The 22,126-nt window shown below is 34.6% G+C and overlaps 1 protein-coding gene across 1 annotated transcript in view; it reads left to right on the top strand.

Annotated features, from left to right (window-relative positions):
• Positions 1–22,126, top strand: part of DIAPH2 (diaphanous related formin 2) — an 887,427-nt gene that overhangs the window by 243,243 nt on the left and 622,058 nt on the right. Inside the window, exons 11-14 of the mRNA XM_060292429.1 lie at positions 10,709–10,819; positions 16,158–16,276; positions 18,157–18,273; positions 21,019–21,137. Coding sequence (XP_060148412.1) covers positions 10,709–10,819; positions 16,158–16,276; positions 18,157–18,273; positions 21,019–21,137 — 466 coding nt within the window. The remainder of the gene's footprint in view (positions 1–10,708; positions 10,820–16,157; positions 16,277–18,156; positions 18,274–21,018; positions 21,138–22,126) is intronic.

Raw genomic sequence — 22,126 nt, 5'->3', positions numbered from 1 at the left:
TGTTCCTGATCTTAGTGGAAATGGTTTCAGTTTTTCACCATTGAGAATGATGTTGGCTGTGGGTTTGTCATATATGGCCTTTATTATGTTGAGGTAAGTTCCCTCTATGCCTACTTTCTGGAGGGTTTTTATCATAAATGGGTGTTGAATTTTGTTGAAAGCTTTTTCTGCATCTATTGAGATGATCATACAGGTTTTCTCCTTTAATTTGTTAATATTATGTATCATATTGATTTACTTGCATATATTGAAGAATCCTCACATTCCTGGGATAAACCCCACTTGATCATGGTGTGTGATCCTTTTAATGTGCTGTTGGATTCTGTTTGCTAGTATTTTGTTGAGGATTTTTGCATCTATGTTCATCACTGATATTGGCCTATAGTTCTCTTTCTTTGTGACATCGTTGTCTGGTTTTGGTATCAGGGTGATGGTGGCCTCGTAGAATGAGTTAGGGAGTGTCCCTCCCTCTGCTATATATTTTGGAAGAGTTTGAGAAGGATAGGTGTTAGCTCTTCTGTAAATGTTTGATAGAATTCACCTGTGAAGCCATCTGGTCCTGGGCTTCTGTTTGTGGGAAGATTTTTAATCAGAGTTTCAATTTCAGTGCTTGTGATTGGCCTCTTTATAATATCTATTTCTTCCTGGTTCAGTCTCAGAAGGTTGTGCTTTTCTAAGAATTTGTCCATTTCTTCCAGGTTGTCCATTTTATTGGCATAGAGTTGTTTGTAGTAATCTCTCATGATTCTTTGTATTTCTGCAATGTCAGTTGTTACTTCTCCTTTTTCATTTCTAGTTCTGTTGATTTGAGTCTTCTCCCTTTTTTTCTTGATGAGTCTGGCTAATGTTTTATCAATTTTGTTTATCTTCTCAAAGAACCAGCTTTTAGTTATATTCATCTTTGCTATTGTTTCCTTCATTTCTTTTTCATTTATTTCTGATCTGATTTTTATGATTTCTTTCCGTCTGCTAACTTTGGGGTTTTTTTTTGTTCTTCTTTCTCTAATTTCTTTTTGTGTAAAGTTAGGTTGTTTACTTGAGATGTTTCTTTTTACTTGAGGTAGGACTGTATTGCTATAAATTTCCCTCTTAGAACTTCTTTTGCTGCATCCCATAGGTTTTGGGTCTTTGTGTTTTCATTGTCATTTGTTTCTAGGTATTTTTCGATTTCCTCTTAGATTTCTTCAGTGACCTCTTGGTTATTTAGTAACATATTGTTTAGCCTCCAAGTGTTTGTATTTTTTACAGTTTTTTTCTTGTAATTGATATCTAGTCTCATAGCCTTGTGGTCAGAAATGATACTTGATACGATTTCAATTTTCTTAAATTTACCAAGGCTTCATTTGTGACCCAAGATATGATCTATCCTGGAGAATGTTCCATGAGCACTTGAGAAGAAAGTGTATTCTGTTTTTGGTTGGAATGTCCTATAAATATCAATTAAGTCCATCTTGTTTAATGTGTCATTTAAAGCTTTTGTTTCCTTATTTATTTTCATTTTGGATGATCTGTCCATCAGTGAAAGTGGGGTGTTAAAGTCCCCTACTATGATTGTATTACTGTCAATTTCCCCTTTTATGACTGTTAGCATTTGCCTTATGTATTGAGGTGCTCCTATGTTGGGTGTATGAATATTTACAATTGTTATATCTTCTTCTTGGATTGATCCCTAGATCATTATGTAGTGTTCTTCTTTGTCTCTTGTAATAGTCTTTAAAGTCTCTTTTGTCTGATATGAGAATTGCTACTCCAGTTTTCTTTTGATTTCCATTTGCATGGAATATCTTTTTCCATCCCCTCACTTTCAGTCTGTATGTGTCCCTAGGTCTGAAGTGGGTCTCCTGTAGGCAGCATATATATGGGTCTTATTTTTGTATCCATTCAGCCAGTCTGTGTCTTTTGGTTGGAGCATTTAATCCATTTACATTTAAGGTAATTATCAATATGTATGTGCGTATTACCATTTTCTTAACTGTTTTGGGTTTGTTATTGTAGGTCTTTTCCTTCATTTGTGTTTCATGCCTAGAGAAGTTGGATTTGTTGTAAAGCTTGTTTGGTGGTGCTGAATTCTCTTAGCTTTTGCTTGTCTGTCAAGGTTTTACTTTCTCCATTGAATGTGAATGATATCCTTGCTGTGTAGAGTAATCTTGGTTGTAGGTTTTTCCTTTTCATCACTTTACATATGTCCTGCCACTCCCTTCTGGCTTGCAGAGTTTCTGCTGAAAGTTCAGCTCTTAACCTTATGGGGATTCCCTTGTATGTTATTTGTTGATTTTCCCTTGCTGCTTTTAATATTTTTTCTTGGTATTTAATTTTTGTTAGTTTGATTAATACGTGTTGGCATGTTTCTCCTTGTATTTATCCTGTATGGGACTCTCTGTGCTTACTGGACTTGATTATTTCCTTTCCCATATTAGGGAAGTTTTCTACTATAATCTGTTCAAATATTTTCTCAGTCCCTTTCTTTTTCTTTTCTTCTCCTGGGACCCCTATAATTTGAATGTTGGTGTGTTTAGTGTTGTCCCAGAGGTCTCTGAGACTGTCCTCAATTCTTTTCATTCTTTTTTCTTTATTCTGCTCTGCAGTAGTTATTTCCACTATTTTATCTTCCAGGTCACTTATCCGTTCTTCTACCTCAGTTATTCTGCTATTGATTCCTTCTAGATAATTTTTAATTTTATTTATTTTGTTGTTCATCATTGTTTGTTTGCTCTTCAGTTCTTCTAGGTCCTTTTTAAATGTTTCTTGTATTTTCTCATTTCTATTTCCATGATTTTGGATCATCTTTACTATCATTACTCTGAATTCCTTTTCAGGTGGATTGCCTATGTCCTCTTCATTTGTTTGGTCTGGTGGGTTTTTACCTTGCTCCTTCATCTGCTGTGTGTTTCTATGTCTTCTCATTTTGCTTAACTTACTGTGTTTGGTGTCTCCTTTTCACAGGCTGCAGGTTCATATTTCCCATTGTTTTTGGTATTTGCCCCCAGTGGGTAATGTTGGTTCAGTGCATTGTGTAGGCTTCCTCGTGGAGGGGACTGATGCCTGTGTTCTGGTGGATGAGGCTGGATCTTGTCTTTCTGCTGGGTAGGACTGTGTCCAGTGGTGTGTTTTGGGGTGTCTGTGACCTTATAATGATTTTAGGCAGCCACTCTGCTAATGGATGCGGTTGTGTTCCTGTCTTGCTAGTTGTTTGGCATAGGATGTCCAGAAATGTAGCTTGCTGGTCATCAAGTGGAGCTGGGCCTTAGTTTTGAGACGGAGATCTCTGGGAGGGCTTTCACCATTTGATATTAGGTGGAGCCAGGAGGTCTCTGGTGGACCAGTGTCTGTACTTGGCTCTCCCACCTCAGAGGCACAGGCCTGATACCTGGCCAGGGCACGAAGACCCTGTCAGCCACACGGCTCAGAAGAAAAGGGACAAAAGAAGCATGAAATAAATAAAATAAACTTAAAAATAAAAAAGCATTATTAAAAATAAAAAAATTAAAAAGGAAAAAAAGAAGGAAAGAAGAGAGCAAGCAAACTAACAAACAAATCCACCAATGATATTAAGCACCAAAAATTATACACAAAAAAAAAAAAACCCAACAGACAGAACCCTAGCACAAATGGTAAAAGCAGAGCTTTACAGACAAAATTACAGAAAGAAGTATACACATACACAGTCACAAAAAGAGAAAAAGGAAAAAAAATCTATATATAAAAAAAAGAAATAGGAAGAGAGTAGCAAAATCAATAAACAAATCTACCAATAATAATTAACTGTATATACTAAACTAAGATAAACATAAAGCCAGGAATAAATTAGATGCAGGAAGCAAGCCCCAAGTCTATAGTTGCTCCCAAAGTCCACTGCCTCAATTTTGGGATGATTCATCGTCTATTCATGTATTCCAGAGATGATGGGTATATGAAGTTGATTGTGGGGATTTAACTCGCTGCTCCTGAACCTGCATGGAGAGATTTCCCTTTCTCTTCTTTGTTCGCACAGCTCCTGGGGTTCAGCTTTGGATTTGGCCCCGCCTCTGTGTGTAGGTCGCCTGAGGCCATCTGTTCCCCACCCAGACAGGACGGGGTTAAAGTAGCAGCCGATTAGGGGGCTCTGGCTCACTCAGGCCGGTGGGAGGGAGGGGTACAGAATGCGGGGCAAGCCTGTGGCGGCAGAGGCCTCCGTGACATTGCACCAGCGTGAGGCGTGCCATGTGTTCTCCCGGGGAAGTTGTTCCTGGATCACGGGACCCTGGCAGTGGCGGGCTGCAACAGGCTCCCAGGAGGGGAGGTGTAGATAGTGACCTGTGCTTGCACACAGGTTTCTTGGTGGCTACAGCAGCAGCCTTAGCACTTCATGTCCGTCTGTGGGGTCTGTGCCGATAGCTGCGGCTCACACCCATCTCTGGAGGTCGTTTAGGCGCTGCTCTGAATCACCTCTCCTTGTTCACCCCGAAACAATGGTCTCTTGCCTCTTCAGCAGGTCCAGACTTTTTCCCGGACTCCCTCCCAGCTAGCTGTGGCGCACTAGCCCCCTTCAGGCTGTGTTCACGCAGCCAACCCCAGTCCTCTCTCTGAAATCTAAGCTCCGAAGCCCGAGCCTTAGCTCCCAGCCCCCGCCCGCCCCGTGGGGTGAGCAGACAAGCCTCGGGCTGGTGAGTGCTGGTCGGCACTGATCCTCTGTGCAGGAATCTCTCCACTTTGCCCTCCACACCCCTGTTGCTGTGCTCTCCTCCGCGGCTCCGAAGCTTCCCCCTCCGCCACCCACAGTCTCCCCCCACGAAGGGGCTTCCTAGTGTATGGAAACTTTTCCTCCTTCACAGCTCCCTCCCAGTGGTGCAGGGCCCATCCCTATTCTTTTGTCTCTGTTTTTTCTTTTTTCTTTTGCCCTACCCAGGTATGTGGGGAGTTTCTTGCCTTTTAGTAGGTCTGAGGTCTTCTGCCAGCATTCAGTAGGTGTTCTGTAGGAGATGTTCCACATGTAGATGTATTTCTGATGTATTTGTGGGGAGGAAGGTGATCTCCACGTCTTACTCCTCCACCATCTTGGTGGTCTTCCAGGCCTGCCTTTCTTGTTTGCCCATTCCTGGTTAACCTTAGCATTGTCCACCAAGTAGCATAAACGAGAAACATAAGTCATTTTCGAATATACTCTTTCTCCATCCACCATTCCCTCAGTCACCAAATCCTACCAATTATACTGCCTTAGTGCTGTACTTTCCTTCCTTAGTATAATAGTATCTACCTCCCGCCCCTGCTACTTCTTTGTTTCAGGGCGTTGTCACATCTCAATGTTTTGTAATTTCCCTGGACTCTTAAATATCTTCTGCCCTTCATTCCAGCCCCTTTTAAATCATTTTCTACAAAGTTATACTTCTGAAATGTCATTCTTGTTATATCGCTGCTTAAAATCCTGTTACATCTTCCCATAGCCACTAGGAGTAAAGTCTAATGCTAGTCCACACAAAATATCAATACTTCATCATCTAACTGTGACTTTGTCTCTAACCTCATATTCCGTCACTCTCTACATATAGTTTTTGATCCAGTCATACTGTACCCAGTTCCCTGAACATTTTATGCTATTTCATCTCTCTGCCTCCATACCTTTGTACTTGGCAATGCCATGCCTGGAATCCTCCATTTTATGACTTATTAACTTTTTCTGTATGTTTGTATCTTTCTTCGTTGGTACGTATTTTGACTCAAACCATCTTTTTTCCTAACTCCTGCTGGGTTGGGATAAAGCAAGACCTTGTTAGTGTCAAGAAAGTACTTAATAAGGTCAATGTGTGACAGTGTCAATAACATTTTAAAAGCACAATTTGTCACAGCTAATGGCAATATGGATAATGTGTCTGAGAATGTCCTAGAGTTGGCAGTTATTGTACTATATAGCTCTGTGAATTGTGATCAAACAGATAGATGTTTGTATAGTTTTCAAAGCTGATGAGTTACAGTAAATAAAAGGTTCTAGCATTTTCCCAGGAATTTTGTGAAGATATTTTATGTTTAAATATTTTCCCCTCTATCACTTAAGAAACTGAATGCAATTTCTTTTTGTAGTAGTATATCTCGTCAATAAAATTTGAAACATTTAATGACTATTCACCCATTGTATTTTAAACATTTTATTGGCAACAGTTAGGGGTTACAAAGAAAACCCTAAGCAAATACAGAGCCATATCTTGAGGAAGCTTGAAATTTATTTTGTGATATTTCACTCTCTATACCACACCCCACACCCCAGGATGAAGACAATAGAACCCTGTGACTAAAGAATGTAGGTGATTATTATACAAAGAATGTATCCTATTATGGTAAAAGAAGGATTATAATGTTATAGAAAAATTGATAGTAATTCAGTTTAGTATAGTTATGCATGGCAGAAATTATTGGATGCTTTCTTATATGTGCAAAGTTGGTGGTTTTTATCTGCATGTTTATGCATTTGTTAAATGGGTTATATAGATATCATGTAAAAATCTCCATATAATATAGGGAGATCATTTAATAACATTGCAAATACAGAAACTTTTTTTACTGGTTAAAAATCATAATCATAGTTCTAGCCTAGTATGTTTATCAATAATGGAGAAAATTCAGACTTCCTATTATTTTTGAATTTTAGTTCTCATGGAAGCTAAATTTAAATCAAATAAATATGGCAGATCATTTTGAACCTTAGATACATTATAAAGAAACTAAGCAACAGATGAAATCTGGCTAGTGGACTCTGTGATTTCTATTTAAAGGTACTTGTTTTCTTTCCAGTACAGGGAAAAATGCTATTCAGCAATGCCTGATTTGTGCATTATAGTGTGGTAGAAAGACTCTACCTAAAAGATTCTACCTAAAAGATTCTACCTAAAAGACTAAAAGTCATGAGGCCTGAGTTCAAATCCAATCTTTGTGTTTTATTATTAGCTATACAGTCTTGGGCAAATCATCTAATCTTCCTAGGTTTTCAGTTTCCTTATCTTTAAATGAGGATATCAGACCAGAGTATTTTATGTTCTTTCTAGCTTTCAAATCCCGTAATCCTTTATTTTCTATCTCTGGAGTTGGAGTTTTGTTTTTTGAAAGTAGATTGATTTTTCATTGTAAGAGGACAATATCGTTCAATCATGCTCTTAAAGATTTATATACTTGGAAGTCGAACAATGCCAATTTTGAAAGTTCCACTATTCAGAAATGAGTTTTATACTGCTTTAGAGCTTAGGTTTTAGATATTAGGCCAGAATCCTTTTTAAAGTGTCCAGTGCAGTGCTATTGAGTCAAACTTTCTGCAGTCTCCTATATCCGTGCTGTCCAATATGGGAGCCACTAGCCACATGTGGCTGTTCAACACTTGAACTGTAACTAATGAAACTGAGCAACAGCATTTAAAATTTTATTTAATTATAATTAAGCTAAATTTAAATTGTAGTCAGTGGCTCTGTATTGAACAGCATGCTCATGTGTGTGTGTGTGTGTGTATGTGATGTGTGTATTTGTGTGCACATCTATGCTGAATAGGGAGTTGAGGGAGTAGGGTGGCAGGAAGTAAAGGAGAGTGAGAGGCCATTGTTTTGGATGATGGGATGCTGTCCATAGGTCACTGTTCAGGATATATATAAAGTGGAATGTAACACATTCCAGAAACCATTTTCTATCTCCCTTCCTCCCTTCCCCCCTCCCTCTCTCCCTCTCTCTTCCTTTTCTTTCTTTCTTTCTTTTCTTTCTTTCTTTCTTTTCTTTCTTTCTTTCTTTCTTTCTTTCTTTCTTTCTTTCTTTCTTTCTTTCTTTCTTTCTTTCTTTCTTTCTTTCTTCCTTTCACATTCCATTATGTATTATGATAACCACTTTATTTTTATTGAGGTATACTTGATAACCATAAGATAACCATTTTATATACTAGACAGCATATTAAAATAATTATATGTTTTTCTAATTAACCTATAGTTTCAAAGTTAGGTATTCCCAATATTTTAAACATGATGCACTAGTTAAATTTTATTATCTTACCCATCCTTAAAATATTTTGTTGTGTTAATCTAGGAATGGATTCTATGAGGCATCTGGAATGTGCTGGAAATTATACTGTATTTGGAGTAAAGTGATATGTTTAGAATCATGAATTTCCTCCTTGCTGTGTCACCTTGTATAAGTTATTTATCTGCTTTGAGCCTCAGCTTCATCATCTGTGAAATAAGGATAATAGTAACACTTATCTCATGGTTTTTGTGAGGGTGAGATTAGATGGTGAATTATGTAAAGCTCCTAAGTTGGTAACAAAAACTAATACAATATATTAATGATGATAATAGTTTGGAGGTTTGTATTTAGCTATGAATTCAGAATCCACACAATGGGTATTTCATATTTATAATTAAGTAATAATATACTCTGCCCTATAAACTAATTACATTTTAAAATTTTAACTTTGTAAATAGTGACAATTGGATTGATTTTGTTCCTATCCTCTGAAAAGGGCAGTAATTGTGTAGTAGTATAAAGGAATGGAGATAATTAAGATGAGTTTTTTCGTTCTCCACATTCATACAATGTAAATATTCCTATTAAAGAGCATTGCTTTAGCAGATTATGTTGGAAAATGACATGATAGTATGAATATTCATCTTATGCTATTTGTAAATAATTAAATATCTTTAAGAATTTGATAAACAGTAAATAGTACATTGATAAACCAGTGCTGTTACCTGTTTAAACTACTGACTTCAAAGTGTGTGCTATTTTTTACTATAGTCAATGGATGTAACTTCTTTTTTTAGCATTTAGTTATATATCATACATTGTGTGTTAAGTGAGTATTTAAAAGCATTGCAACATTTATATTATTAAATGTAAAATTATTTTGATGTTACATTCATTAATTTTTTTGGCTTTGACTATTTTTATAATTTCCTGATCCAAATACTTTTATTATATAAAGGTACAATTCCAAGACTCATTAACTTGTTTCTTATGGAAATGTTCTCTTTGCTTGTAGGGTATTAATACAAGCCATTAAGCTAGAATTTCTTCTGGCAAAAACAATCCTAGCAGATGGCAACTTTTCTCTCTATTAATTTTGGATTGGACATGTATTTTGGCTTGTTCGGTCAGGTCAGAGTTGTAACATAACAAGAATCATTCATGCAAATACAGTCATAATATACCTATGGACTCATACAGTATGCAAATTTATATTCCAGCCTACTGAAACTATATGAAGACTTAAACATTTTCTTACTGTAAACAGGAAGGTTAAGTAACCCATTAAGGCATAAGCATCATAATAACTTATCTGATATGACTTTTGAGGTAATGCCAAGTCAATGGCAAATATTTAGTCAGATGTCTAAGTGATTTAGCTTGACATTTGAGCATTCATAAGAATTGGACTGAATTGTTCAATTATCATTTAGATAGCTAGTAATGTTAGAGACAGCCTCAATAATCCCTTTTAATGCATGCAACTTTTGATTTTTGAACCTGGATGTGAGCTAGATAGGCTAATCTCCCCCAAAACAGCTTAAATGCATAAGATAAAGATATAACAATAAAAGCAATATAGCTTTTAATATTTGTCTCTACTTGAAAAAAATCACTATCATAATAACAGGTCTGGATGTGGTCAAGTCAAAATACATTTGAAATATTTTTCTTTTGCTGATGTGTTTTTCCATACTAACTATTGATTTATTTGTGCCCCTTTCTATATATACTTAACATATTTACTAAATCTGGTATTTTACAGTGGTCCCCTTGCAGTCAGCTCTTTGAACACTACTAGACTCATTGCGTACTTTAAAAATAATAAATTTCAGTGTGCAGCTCTTAAACTATTAGCCAATTGCCTTAGACGTGAGCAGCATTTTCCAAAAATGAGGAATAATCTTTGGAACACTTGGCAGTTAGCATTTGGTTGACACTCTCCTAGCTTGCAATTACCGGAAAATAACTCCCTCGTCTTTTATAATAGGGAACCTCAATAACAGAAGAAAACCAAAACCCATTTTCCAGCATCAGTCTAAGTAATGAATCACCTTTACTTGAAAACAAGCTCTTATATTTACTTTACCATGCAATGCACATTAGTATTTGTGTCATAGTGCCTTCTAGTTGATCTTAATTCACTTGCATTTATTTTTTTATATAGTAAATTAATTCATCTTATTCATATAGTTTACTACTCTTTATTTTGTGCAAATCTATCCAATAATAGAATGGAGAGAGTGTAACTCAGTGTAATAATATCTCTAAGTTACAACTGTTCCCTGTTTAACATCAGGGTACTTTTATAGCTTTGTTTGAGTTATTTTAGAAAAGTGTTTATAACCATATAGAATTGAGGCCAAGCGCCCTCTGAGGACAGCTGGATATGAAAGATACATTTCATGATCTTTTTAAAGGGCTCTGTATCCACACTGTTGGAACTTGGAGTTTCTCAGAGAAAGTTTAATATTCCTTCATATTGTTTAGCAAAGCATAGCAGTACTTGACCAACCATCATATCTTCGTTAGAATTTCTCTGGACATTAGAAACTCTATTGTTATTTTTTTTGTTTCTACTGTAAAGTCATAATCATTATACTTATATAAACATTTGCATTTCTTGATGTATTTCATAATATATGTATGTATTCCTTTAGTAAATGGAAAAAAATTTCTAAATGCATTATTTCTTTAATTTAAAAAAAACTTTTTTTTAACAAAGTTTACTTTCTAATTGCAGGTGGCCTGCATGCAGTTTATAAATGCTCTTGTCACATCTCCTTATGAGCTTGATTTTCGAATACATTTAAGGAATGAATTCCTTCGTTCAGGACTAAAAACAATGTTACCAGTAAGTGGAATGTGCACATTTATTATGCTTATGAACTTTAATGTTTTTCTCTCTTTAGACAAAAGTACTTTCAGCAAAGTAAATAAATGTGCCTTGCCGTTTCCTTTTGTAAAGCACTGGACATTTTGTAAGCTTTTTGATATTGCAGTAGTGTTAGTCTCTACATAAAACTGATGATTCGGAATTCAGCTAATGGTATGTCCAGAAGTGATGGCTTTTTTGGTCTTCTTGAAGTCGAAAGGGAACTTTTCTTTGACTTTGAATACTGAGAACATAAAAGACTCCTATTTTTTTGCCATTTCAATTTTTCATTAAAATTTTTTGCTTTCCTCTTTGATAACTTAGATTGATTTCCTTTATATTCAGCATAAGTATGCATAAAATTTTGATTAGTATATTCTAGACACATAACATAAGGATGGTATTCTTGTTATAAATCCGTAGCATCTTTTCTAAAGAAGAACAATTTTATTTCTTAAATTGAGTGTGGATATCTGCACTAATTGTGATACTGTTAAAAACATTTTTGAAATAACATTATAGACTTGTTCTAAGATAAATGAGCACACTTATTTTATAAATAGAAATACAACTACCATGACTTTATACTTTACTTAGTATGTTAACTAAAGAAGGATTTTGTTCAAGACCATGGCATTTTTAAAGGAGACAAGTAAAATCTCACTAGTTTCTTTATTTAAACTACTTAGACCATACCTGATAAACAAGAAGTAAATGTAGGGGTGGGGAATAAAAGGACTGAGGAAAGAAAAAACAAAATAAAACAAATGTCAATGAGCGTGTATATAAGGTATTCCTAGGGTATTAGAAATAGCAAAATCAGGGGTATTTCCTGGTGAGGGACTAGTGTGTAGCATGCATCTGTAACTTGTCTTCTGATAGTCTTAACTGAAAGTGGTTGAAACTCATCATCATAAAATATACAATTGGGTCTATTGAAACCCATTTTAATAAGATATATGATTGGGTCTGTGAGGTTTTAGAAATTTCTATGTCAATTCCACTTTGAATGGTTCTTTCATCCATGACTTTAAAAAGCAAGGAATTGGTTGCAGTGAATCAAAGCATCATCGTAAGTGACCCGAATAGAGGTTCAATATGCAGTTAACTTAGGCACATTCACTAGTTATAGTGTATGTAACACACATTCTTTTTTTTGTCACAAATCTCTCCTCATGAAAAGTCTGTGGTCTTATGTAGCTAGAGGTAATATTACAGTCCTCATTCTAGTGTGCTTTTGAATTGCCTACTCAGTGTTTCCATCCTTGTCCTCTTGGAGCTGGTCCTCTGTTTCTGGGAGAGTAATCATGTCTTTGGACACTTGTTGGCCTCAGGGGCTCCTGAAGATCCTCTACTCATTTACTAATATGCCATGTTTTTCTGCCTTAGTTATTGCTGTCTATTCCAGCTTTCATTTCCCTATGTCTATTTATAATTAAACATTCGTTTTCTACCGTATGCTACTGAATGGCTGGTCAAGAAAACTGTGACTTTCAATTTATTTAAGTCCTCATCTTTTCAGAAAGGGTATGCACAGTAGCTCTTGTCCTTACCTTTTGCACATTTGCCAGGGTGTGCTCATTTCTGCTGGGTTCAGTGGTCTCATGGTATTTTTCCTTTGGTTACATTGACAGCTAAGATTTTGCATCAGTGTTTCTTAGCTACACTTTCGCATTGGCCCTATAGCTGTATATAAAACCCCTTGCAGTACCCTGTACCTCTTAACTTATGCTTCCAGCTAGATTTTTCTTTAACTATCACATCTCTTCAGTATGCCCTGATTCTTAGATCTCAGGGATCCTTCAGCAAGAGGAAAGTGAGAAGTGTCATGTTTCTGCCTCTTAAAGTTTTGGAATAGAACCTACAAGGATTCTCAATTTCTTTTTCTTCCTGTGACAATGGAGTGAAATATGGCTAAATAGGGCTCTGGTTCTCAAGAAGTTGGGCATGTCCCCCTAAAGAGAGTCTATCTTATTGGGGGTAGGGCAGAGATGTTTGGTTTGAAAGAAAATAATCCTCCCCAGGTATTTCTGATATACAATATGAGAATCAGAATCTAGGCAGATAGACCCTGAGATTAGAGGTCCTTCCCTTAATACCATACATTTCACTACTGTTGCTGTTGTCCTTGTAGTTTTATTATCACAATTTGGAGCAAAAGTCAGAATGGTCATGCTTTAATGTATACTAGATGTACATAACATGTCAACTGCTGTCTAGCTATCTAATTTACTAAATATTTACATTTCAACCACTAGAATTTATAGTAATATCAAACATCTTTTACACATGCATGGGAGCCTAATAATATATTCATAGATGAGTCTTTAATATCCTGGCTTTTATCCTATTTACTCTTATTTTATACATTGTTCTAACAGGAGGAGCTTCCTAATTTTCTGGAATATATCATATTCAAAGCAGCAAATTAGACGTGGCTAGGGCTAATATAAATTGTTGGTACATGGATCAAAAATTATAAATATCTGGAATCATTAGGTGTTGGGGAAGAATAGTTCTTAATAGTTCTTAGTATTTCAGTAATCCATGAGACCATCATTGTAGTAGAGTGAAACTTTTGTTTCATATAATTATTAGAATCCTCAAGACAAGGACAGTTATTTTAATTACATTCTGTAGAAATTTATTTTCAAAATTTGCCCTGTCTCTATAGATAAATTATGATGTTTAAAGAGAGTTTATATTTCACTTACATGGAAAATTTACTTTTTATAAATTTGCTTTAGTAATTTGGGACAAATGAGTTATTAAACACTATATAGTGATTTTTAAAATAGTATTTTCTCTGTAGTTAACTTACATTGATTTCTTGTGAAGTTTTCTCCATCTGCCTTTTAGTTAGTTAAATAAATTAAGAAAATATTAGATAAGTCAGATATGTGAAGGAACAAGATAGTAAGAAATTGTGTCTGTAGGCAGCAGGCATTCTAAACTTCTTTTAAAAGACCGACAAACCCTTTCTTACTCTTTTGAAGAATCAATTTTGATTGCTTGACTGGTAATCAGTCATGTGCTGGTAATGGACTTTGATTTCCTTTGAAGTACACCATATTATAGAGACTTAATTATATGTTTTAGAGAATCTGCTGAAAATATTCCGTATCTGTACAGCAAATCTGTTTAAAAAATAACTGAAACATATTTACAGTATTTCACGTAATTATTAGTAGTGTAATTCAGTAATTTTATGCCATTCTTCATTTAAAATACAAACTTCAGTGATGCATTTCCCTTTTTTCAATGGAGTATCTGTCACATTTGTGCTATATGAAACTTTTATTAATTCATTAAATGTTTATTTTATCAAAATTTTTGAATATACCTTTCAAGGTTTGACATTTGAATGAAAGGAAGTTTTTTATATATGTGTGTGTATGTAGATCATATATATTTTAACGGAGCATTATTAATGAACACTATGAGATATTTCATTTATACATATCTATATTTTTGTATTGTGCTGTACATGTTCACATACTATATATCTTATATAAATAATGTGTTGTCCTAATTAAAAACTGAAATAAATATTTAACCAGTTATTTTCACTGAAAATATTTTAATCATGAAGGTTGAGTCCATGTTTTGTAAAGTTCTGATGCTGATTAAATGACAGTATTTAATTAACTTGTTTTTTCTATTTTTCAAACATATTTGAATGTGTTAAAGTCTGATAGTGAACATCTAAGAAAGAATATCTTATGACATAAGAATAAGGAAAAAATCCATATTATAAAATGTATTAAAGGTTTTTTTTTTTTGAGAGATTGAAAGTGTATTCTTATCAGCTCCTTACATTACCCATGAAGTTTTTTTTTTTTTAACATCTTTATTGGAGTATAATTGCTTTACAATGGTGTGTTAGTTTCTGCTTTATAACAAAGTGAATCAGCTATACATATACATATGTTCCCATATCTCTTCCCTCTTGCATCTCCCTCCCTCCCACCCTTCCTATCCCACATATTAAAGGTTTTTTCTGCAATGACCAGCATATTGGGTGTGTCTGGCTCCTGCTCTTTTCTGAATTGAGTTCAGAAATCACCTGATAATATAACTCACCAATGTTAGATAACTTTAATTCCAATAAATTTCTTCATTCCCTTTCAAAGTGGAAAGTTAGACCTAAAACAGATTATTACTCAAGAGGAAACTAAGTTTAAATACATGTATTTGTTATGTATTTTATATGCAATTATATAGAAACATATTAATATTTTCATATGCTCTGTAGGGTAAATTATTATGTATGTGAACGTTAGAAAAAGAACACCTAGAAATTGCATAAATTTGTGTTTGGCTTCAGTAATAGCGGTTGCATCTCCATTTAAAATCGTCCTATTGAACAAAAATAGAAACAAAAAAATGGATCCGAGTTTGTTTAATCGACCTAATTTGAAGTACACCGTGCTTGCATTTCCTTTTAGAGTTCAAGCTCAGCTCTGAACATCCTAGTCTCTCTTTCGGTATCACCCTTGAGCATCCACAGTTGTGATTATCGATTTGGGTTTTGAAAGCGGCAACTTAATGGACACATATTAAAAGATATTCCAGGTGATATATATTAAGCCCAACAATCTCTAGTGTGGCATGCTTCCAAAGATTTTGTTTATACTATGATTTTGAAAATTATCAGAGGTTTGTAATGCATGTGCTTATAATGTATTACAAAAACAGGTCTCTTTGATGCCCAAGTTGGTATTTTGTGATTCGGCTAAGCAAAAATAAAAGGTGGGGGAGGAGGCTAGTTGTGCATCTTGATTAAAAAGTCCTGACGCCTTTTTGCTTTAAAATCACAAAATGTCATTTAAAGTAAATTTGTTTTTACAACTTTCCACGCCATACTTGGGACTGTTGTCCTTGAATATATCCTTGCATTTGTTCTTCATTAATACAATTGATCTATATTCGCATTTTTTGCCAGAGGCATATGTGAATATTCTAACTGCATGAGTTCTTTTGCGATCTTTGATTAGTGTGTTTAGTCAAAACGACAGCATTTAATGTGGGTTTGTAGCAATTAGTTTTTTTCCCTTGCGAAAGTGATCGTTAATTTTTTAATGTGAGTCGTCAAAATTTGGAGCATGAAAAGAAATGAGGTGAATGCAATGAGGTTCTTTCATTTTAAAATAGAAAAACAGAGTACGTTTACTTTCTTTCAGGAAACCAAGTGCCTGGGTCAATATTTGAAATTGCTTCTGTGTACGTAGATGAATAATAGTGTCAGGCCTTTATTGCCAAAGTACGGGGTTGTCAAATTGTTATTCGTCTGTTAAGTTTTCTGTTTATATATTAGGATCTGAAAGAAAAAGAGAACGACGAGCTTGATATTCAGTTGAAAGTATTTGATGAGAACAAAGAGGACGACCTAACTGAATTATCACACCGTCTCAATGACATTCGAGCAGAAATGGAATATCCTTTTGACGAACCACAGAAATTATTTTGCATGTACTGTGAAAAAGGGATTTGTGGGTGATTTTGTGAACCATTATTAGAATTCTTGTCTGCCGGCCCAATTTATATCCATTTATTTATATTAGAACTTCACGATGATGCTGTCCTTGAGATTCATGTTGAAGAATTGTCAGACTGTCCTGATGATTTACACAGACTGTATTGAAATCCACACAGTGGCTTGCTGCATTATAGGTTTACTCTGCTCAACGGTCTTGAATAGACAAGAGCCTAAGGCAGTATTCCTCATGGATAAGGATTTTTGGGGGGAAAAGTTCCGTGAGTTCATATGTGACTATAGGTAATATACTTTTTCAGTTTATTAAATGGTACTCCAGTGATTTAGAGATATCATTCAATTCAAATAGATGTCTTATTCTCAATCCAAATATTTTGGTTCCTTAGCGGGGGGAAAAAAGTTTAGATGTGATAGGGTCTGACTATAACAAGGATGCTAGAGTAGAAGCATTTGAGTCAAATACAACTAGCATATAATCTTCCTATGGCAATGATTTTATACAAAATGATTTTAGATCTAAAAGATGGTTGTCATAGCATTGCTGGCCATTTGTTTCACACCCATTAAATTTCTTACTTATGGGTTCTGGGGAAATTGGGAAATACTTCAGAACGAAAATGACCTTTGAGCTGGACTTTTTCTCTATAACGTCTTCTTCCATCTTTCTCCTCACTCTACAGTGCTTTGCTTGCATCTGCCTTATTTATATACACTTCTTTGTGCCTATGAGATGGAGGGCACAAGTGTTTCAACTTTTTCCTCCAATGTTCCTATCAAAGCGTCTTACACATGAGTACTGAATAAGTGCAATGAATAACAATTTTGTTATTATGAGAGATAATTTCTAGTAATTTCTTATCCTTCATCAGTGACTCTAGTCTACAGTGGTCTCCATAATATTAAATGCTTTTTATATCAGTTAATAAATATCTTGCTTTATATAAATTTCTCTTCATCAGAAAGCTATTTTTGGATCTATTCCGTAGCCATCGAAAGGACCTTATGTGACTTTAACACAACACTCTTACATGGGGTCTAAGAAGTAATCCATCATATACTTAATTCTATTTCAGAGAAAACGTTGACATTTCAGGTTATTTTTAAGATGCTGGATTACATCTCCTCTTCTCCTTTTCTTTTCCATCAATTTTTCTAGGTGCTCGCTTTTCTTATAAAAGTGAATCCATTTTTTAAATCTGTTTTCTAGTTTACTAAAAGCATTTAAACTTCTACCACTCTTTTTATATCCTAAGAAAAATATGTTTCAAGTTCCTTATCAAATACTGACATACAAATGAATGCAAACAGTAGTGATTTCATATGTAGTAAGTGTTTCATCTGTATAAAATAAAACTGGTTTTTATGAACTTTTAGCAGCCCACACAATGCTTATTTGCCTTACTATTTTATGTGGGCAGTGAAAAGACAGGAGTATTGGCTTGCATGCATAATATAGGTTCCCATCACAACCACAGGAAGGTCAAGAAAAAAACATTTTCATTAATGGCATTGCTGTTCTAATGGTACCAACTATAAGCTGGAATTTTAAAATATAATGAACAGCTGATCATTTAAACGTTTAATGGTTAAATGGTCTTGGAAATACTCTAAGTCTCTTTCACTTGTTAAAAGATTAAAGTGATCCATAGATTAAATTTCTTTATGGAAATGTTTTAAATACTGGAACATGGAGTTGAAGGTTTAGAAACAGTAATGCAAACAAAATGATATATCAGTGTTTTCAAAACTGAAGCTGCTTTTGTTATGAATGAAACTGTTACCAAGAATCCTTGATTTTTTTCCTTTACTTACTTTCCACTGATATGAATGAAGTGTACCATCTTCTGTATAATATGTTGAAGGACACTGCTGCTGAAAATTACTTATTATCCATTCTACAACATTTTTTGCTCATCAGAAATGATTATTATATCAGGTAAGAGGCTGTTATGAGAGTACAATTTGTATAATTTGAATTGGATTTTAAAGGAAAATTAACAATATAGTGGGGTCTAGACAGTATATGCATATATATATATATATATATATATGCATGGAGTATAAGAGTTTGACGACTCTAGATAACATTTTTAAAAAGGTGTCAATCTATTTTTAATTGGGCCAGAAGAATATACTTATAAAAACGGGGTATGCCATTTCAGTAGCAATGAACCCAACAGATTTTACTGACCCTATGATGAATTTTTTTTGTGGCACAGAGTAAGCTCTGAAGAGTCTATGGTAAAACTTTTAAGTCCTCGTACTTTTTTTTTTTTTTTTTTATGTTCAGTCTACCCTATTCTTCTAGGTCTCTCTCTAGCTGGCTGAAGCCATGTGTAAGATCTGAGCCAACGGACTTGATTGGCTCCTCCTGAATTTCTTACCCACAAAAATGTGAGGGATAATAAGATTATGTTATTGTTTTGAGCCACTAAGTTCTGAGATGATTTTATGAAGCAATAAGTGAAAGGAAATGGGAAATATTATTCTGGCAAGCAATATACACAGGTAAACATAAAGTTCAAATAGTAAAGGAAAAAGAGAAGAGTGGACATCATAGGACATCTAGCAGTATCTGCCACACTTCCCATGAATTTATATAATGTGGTGGTAGGGACAATAGAATATAGAGATAGTATCACTATATTGTGATGTGGTAACAGTGCTTTAACTTTAGTGTGCACAGGGTGTGTGGATGTGGATATTTTTTTGAACCTGGTAGCTGAAGGAAGCCCTCCTTCAGAAGTTTAATAATAATAAAAACAGCAATGATAACATTTGCTATTTAGTAAGCATTTTAAGTCCTTTTATATTTTAATAAGACTATTGTTATTCCTCTTGTATAGTATTATCTAAAAATAGGTGTGATCTTATCTAAGAAAATAATAATACTAATATTTCAGCTTTATACACAGCAATGTAATTCTTCTAAATAAATGAATATAATAATCCATAAAGTCAGAAATTTCAGAGTGTAGTTCTGGGAATATATCTGAAAACCAGAAAATTAGAGAAGGGTTTCTGAATGACTGAAATTATCCATAAGTTGGTGACCATGATCTTATATTTAACTGTTTAAGAGACTCTTAGTTGTTCTTCATACTCTAATATGCATGAAATTCTAGCAACCTAGGTTCTCTGATTTCTCAAACCTTGCTTGATTAAAGGGCAAAGGAAGGCTACCATGGGGTCGGGTACAGTCACAACAAAAATGACAATTCTAAAGTCCATAGAGAACTATTATAGTTCCCTTTATAGTTCAGGCTAGTTGCAGTAACTGATGGGCATCATGATGTTACAGAGACATAGAAAAATGTTTAAAATATGCTGGTTTTTTTTAAGCAGGAAAGATAGTAATCCAACCAAAATGATTGTTGTTTCCTCAAATAAGTGCTGGCAACTAAAGGGGTACTGTGCCCATGGGTACACAGTTACCTGGGGAAATAATTTGTGTGAAACCATCCATTTCTCAGTAACTTTGAATAAACGAGAAGTTGTTCTAACATGACGTCCTTTTCATCCTGAGAACATCCATGTGAGGTAGATGTGCAACTAGCGCTTTTATTCTACCTATGGATAATTCTTTTATTCTACCTATGGATAATTAATTTGTCCTGAAAGAGAACCATTGTGTTTTCCCTGTTTACCCAGAGTCATTGACTAGATTGATTATAATCCAGTATTGTTTACCCTAGATCTCATGATGACTTGAAAAAGACTCAGATGTGTAATACATATTACTGTTTATTCTTATCCTTGAGATCAGCCCCATGACAAAAGACATATAAGAGCAATTAGAATATGTTTAGCTTTATTTGCAGACTTTTAGTAGGTTGGCTAGTTATCAGCACACTGATTTTAGGGATGTTTATGTCATAGCTTGTCCATAGTAGTATTTCTTTCTGAATTTTCTCTGTTGAATTTATTAGCTGCTGATAAATACTAAATTTTCCCCGAATTTTAATGCAAAAAGTGCCTTTTAAAAATTTTTGAAGTATGTAAGTGGTCATTTTTAAGGCCAGAATTACCTTGATAGATTACAGAATTAGGAAATGTTTCAAAACCTTTGACACTTTGAACAAATTGAAGCTATCGCCATGCATATTTAGTTTGTATGCTTCTACAAAATGGATCTTTTAAAATATGTGTATAAATAGATCTTTGGAGTAGTCTGGAACATAAGTGGCTGAGTCCAGTTTTGTAAAAGCTGTTATAGCTATCTTGAGTAAAAGTGTGGCAGTAAATTCATTACATTGTTTGCCATGTAATGCCAAGGTACTCATTCCTTATTGAAATTGAGAACTTGGAGAGGCTTAGAACCATTTCTGTATCCATAGATGTAGAACTAAAGAGTCATTTGTTTTTATTAACTTTAGAAACAATAGCTTAAGTAAGTAGATAAGGTTGATAAGTATCTTTGAACACAAGCATGAATCCCTGCAAACTAGAGTATTAAGTCACTTAGTGTTCACAGCTGATTATATTACAATGGGTTTTGCACTATAACGTTCAGCCCATCTTTAAGCTTAGGCATATTCCTCTAGAGTGAGTGTAATGGCTAGAAAAGAGTTTTTTAGCCTGCTAGAAAATAACCTAGTTTTCTTTATCATGTAGAATCACTTCTTATGAAAATTGATTTGTATATGTAGAAAAGGTATTCAAGATTACTTCTTTTTTGCAGGCCACAGTATTACAAAATAGTTGAGGAGTGTGTTTCACAGATAGTGCTGCACTGCAGTGGTATGGACCCAGATTTCAAGTACAGACAAAGATTAGACATTGATTTCACTCATCTGATAGGTATGTGATATAATCCTCAATGTCATTTGATTTTGTTTTACTCTCTTCTGTCTAATAGACACTTTTTAAGTGTAGCTCTCTCACTAAACTTCCTCTATTAATATCTGGTAAGTCATTGTATCTGTGGGTACTCATTTGCTATAATTATTAATTATGATGATCACGAGAGTTCTGCCTCTGTGATTGGAGATACTAATCTGTTTGTTAAGTTTCAACACTCTTGAATTCAGTTTAAAGTCAATGCTGAACTAAAAACATTATATTAGGGGTGAATGCCTTGCTTTTTAGAAACATGACTCTGAAATGCATTGATTCAATTTATGCTGGTACATTTGTGGTTTTGTAGAAATCACGTGAACAGCAGGGTCTAATTAGTAATGCTATGTTATTAGTGTTCAGGTCTGAGAAAGGAAATACAGGTTGGTTTCAGTAACTTAAGACCTCTTAATTCTATTAAAGTAGATCATTTTATATTTTCATAGAGCTTAGAGCTGGGAAAGAATTTGAGATGATCATGTTCATCTACTTGGATTGTTGTGGAAATGACCTTATATTATCTGAGACTGGTAGCTAGCTACACTTTCTGGAACAGTCTCTGAAGGATGATGTGAAACTTCTCTTGTGAAATATACTACGCCATATGACCTTAGAGTTAAGCAGTTTTATTTATACCTAATCGAAATCACTATTGCTACGATTCAAGCATGAACTCATTTGTCTTTGTCTTTAAAGGTAGGAAACAACAGCTGTTGAATGCCAGTTATATGTTATTCTTCACTCCATAGCCCAGGGAAGGCTCACAGTAATATTCAAAGATGAATTCCTTGTTATTTATCATGTATTATTCTCATCTGATTGTGAAACTAATGCTCACTTATCATAGGCAATCTGGAGACTTATGTAAGTGACAAAATAAACCACCAATTACACTTTTCAAGCTCAGTACATTTCACCATTACTCACTGTTCAGCTCAGTACGTCTTATCTCC

Source organism: Globicephala melas, chromosome X (assembly GCF_963455315.2).
Source record: "Globicephala melas chromosome X, mGloMel1.2, whole genome shotgun sequence".
NCBI lineage: Eukaryota > Metazoa > Chordata > Mammalia > Artiodactyla > Delphinidae > Globicephala > Globicephala melas.
Note: the sequence above shows the minus strand (reverse complement) of the source record. Positions and strands in the feature narration are given on the sequence as shown.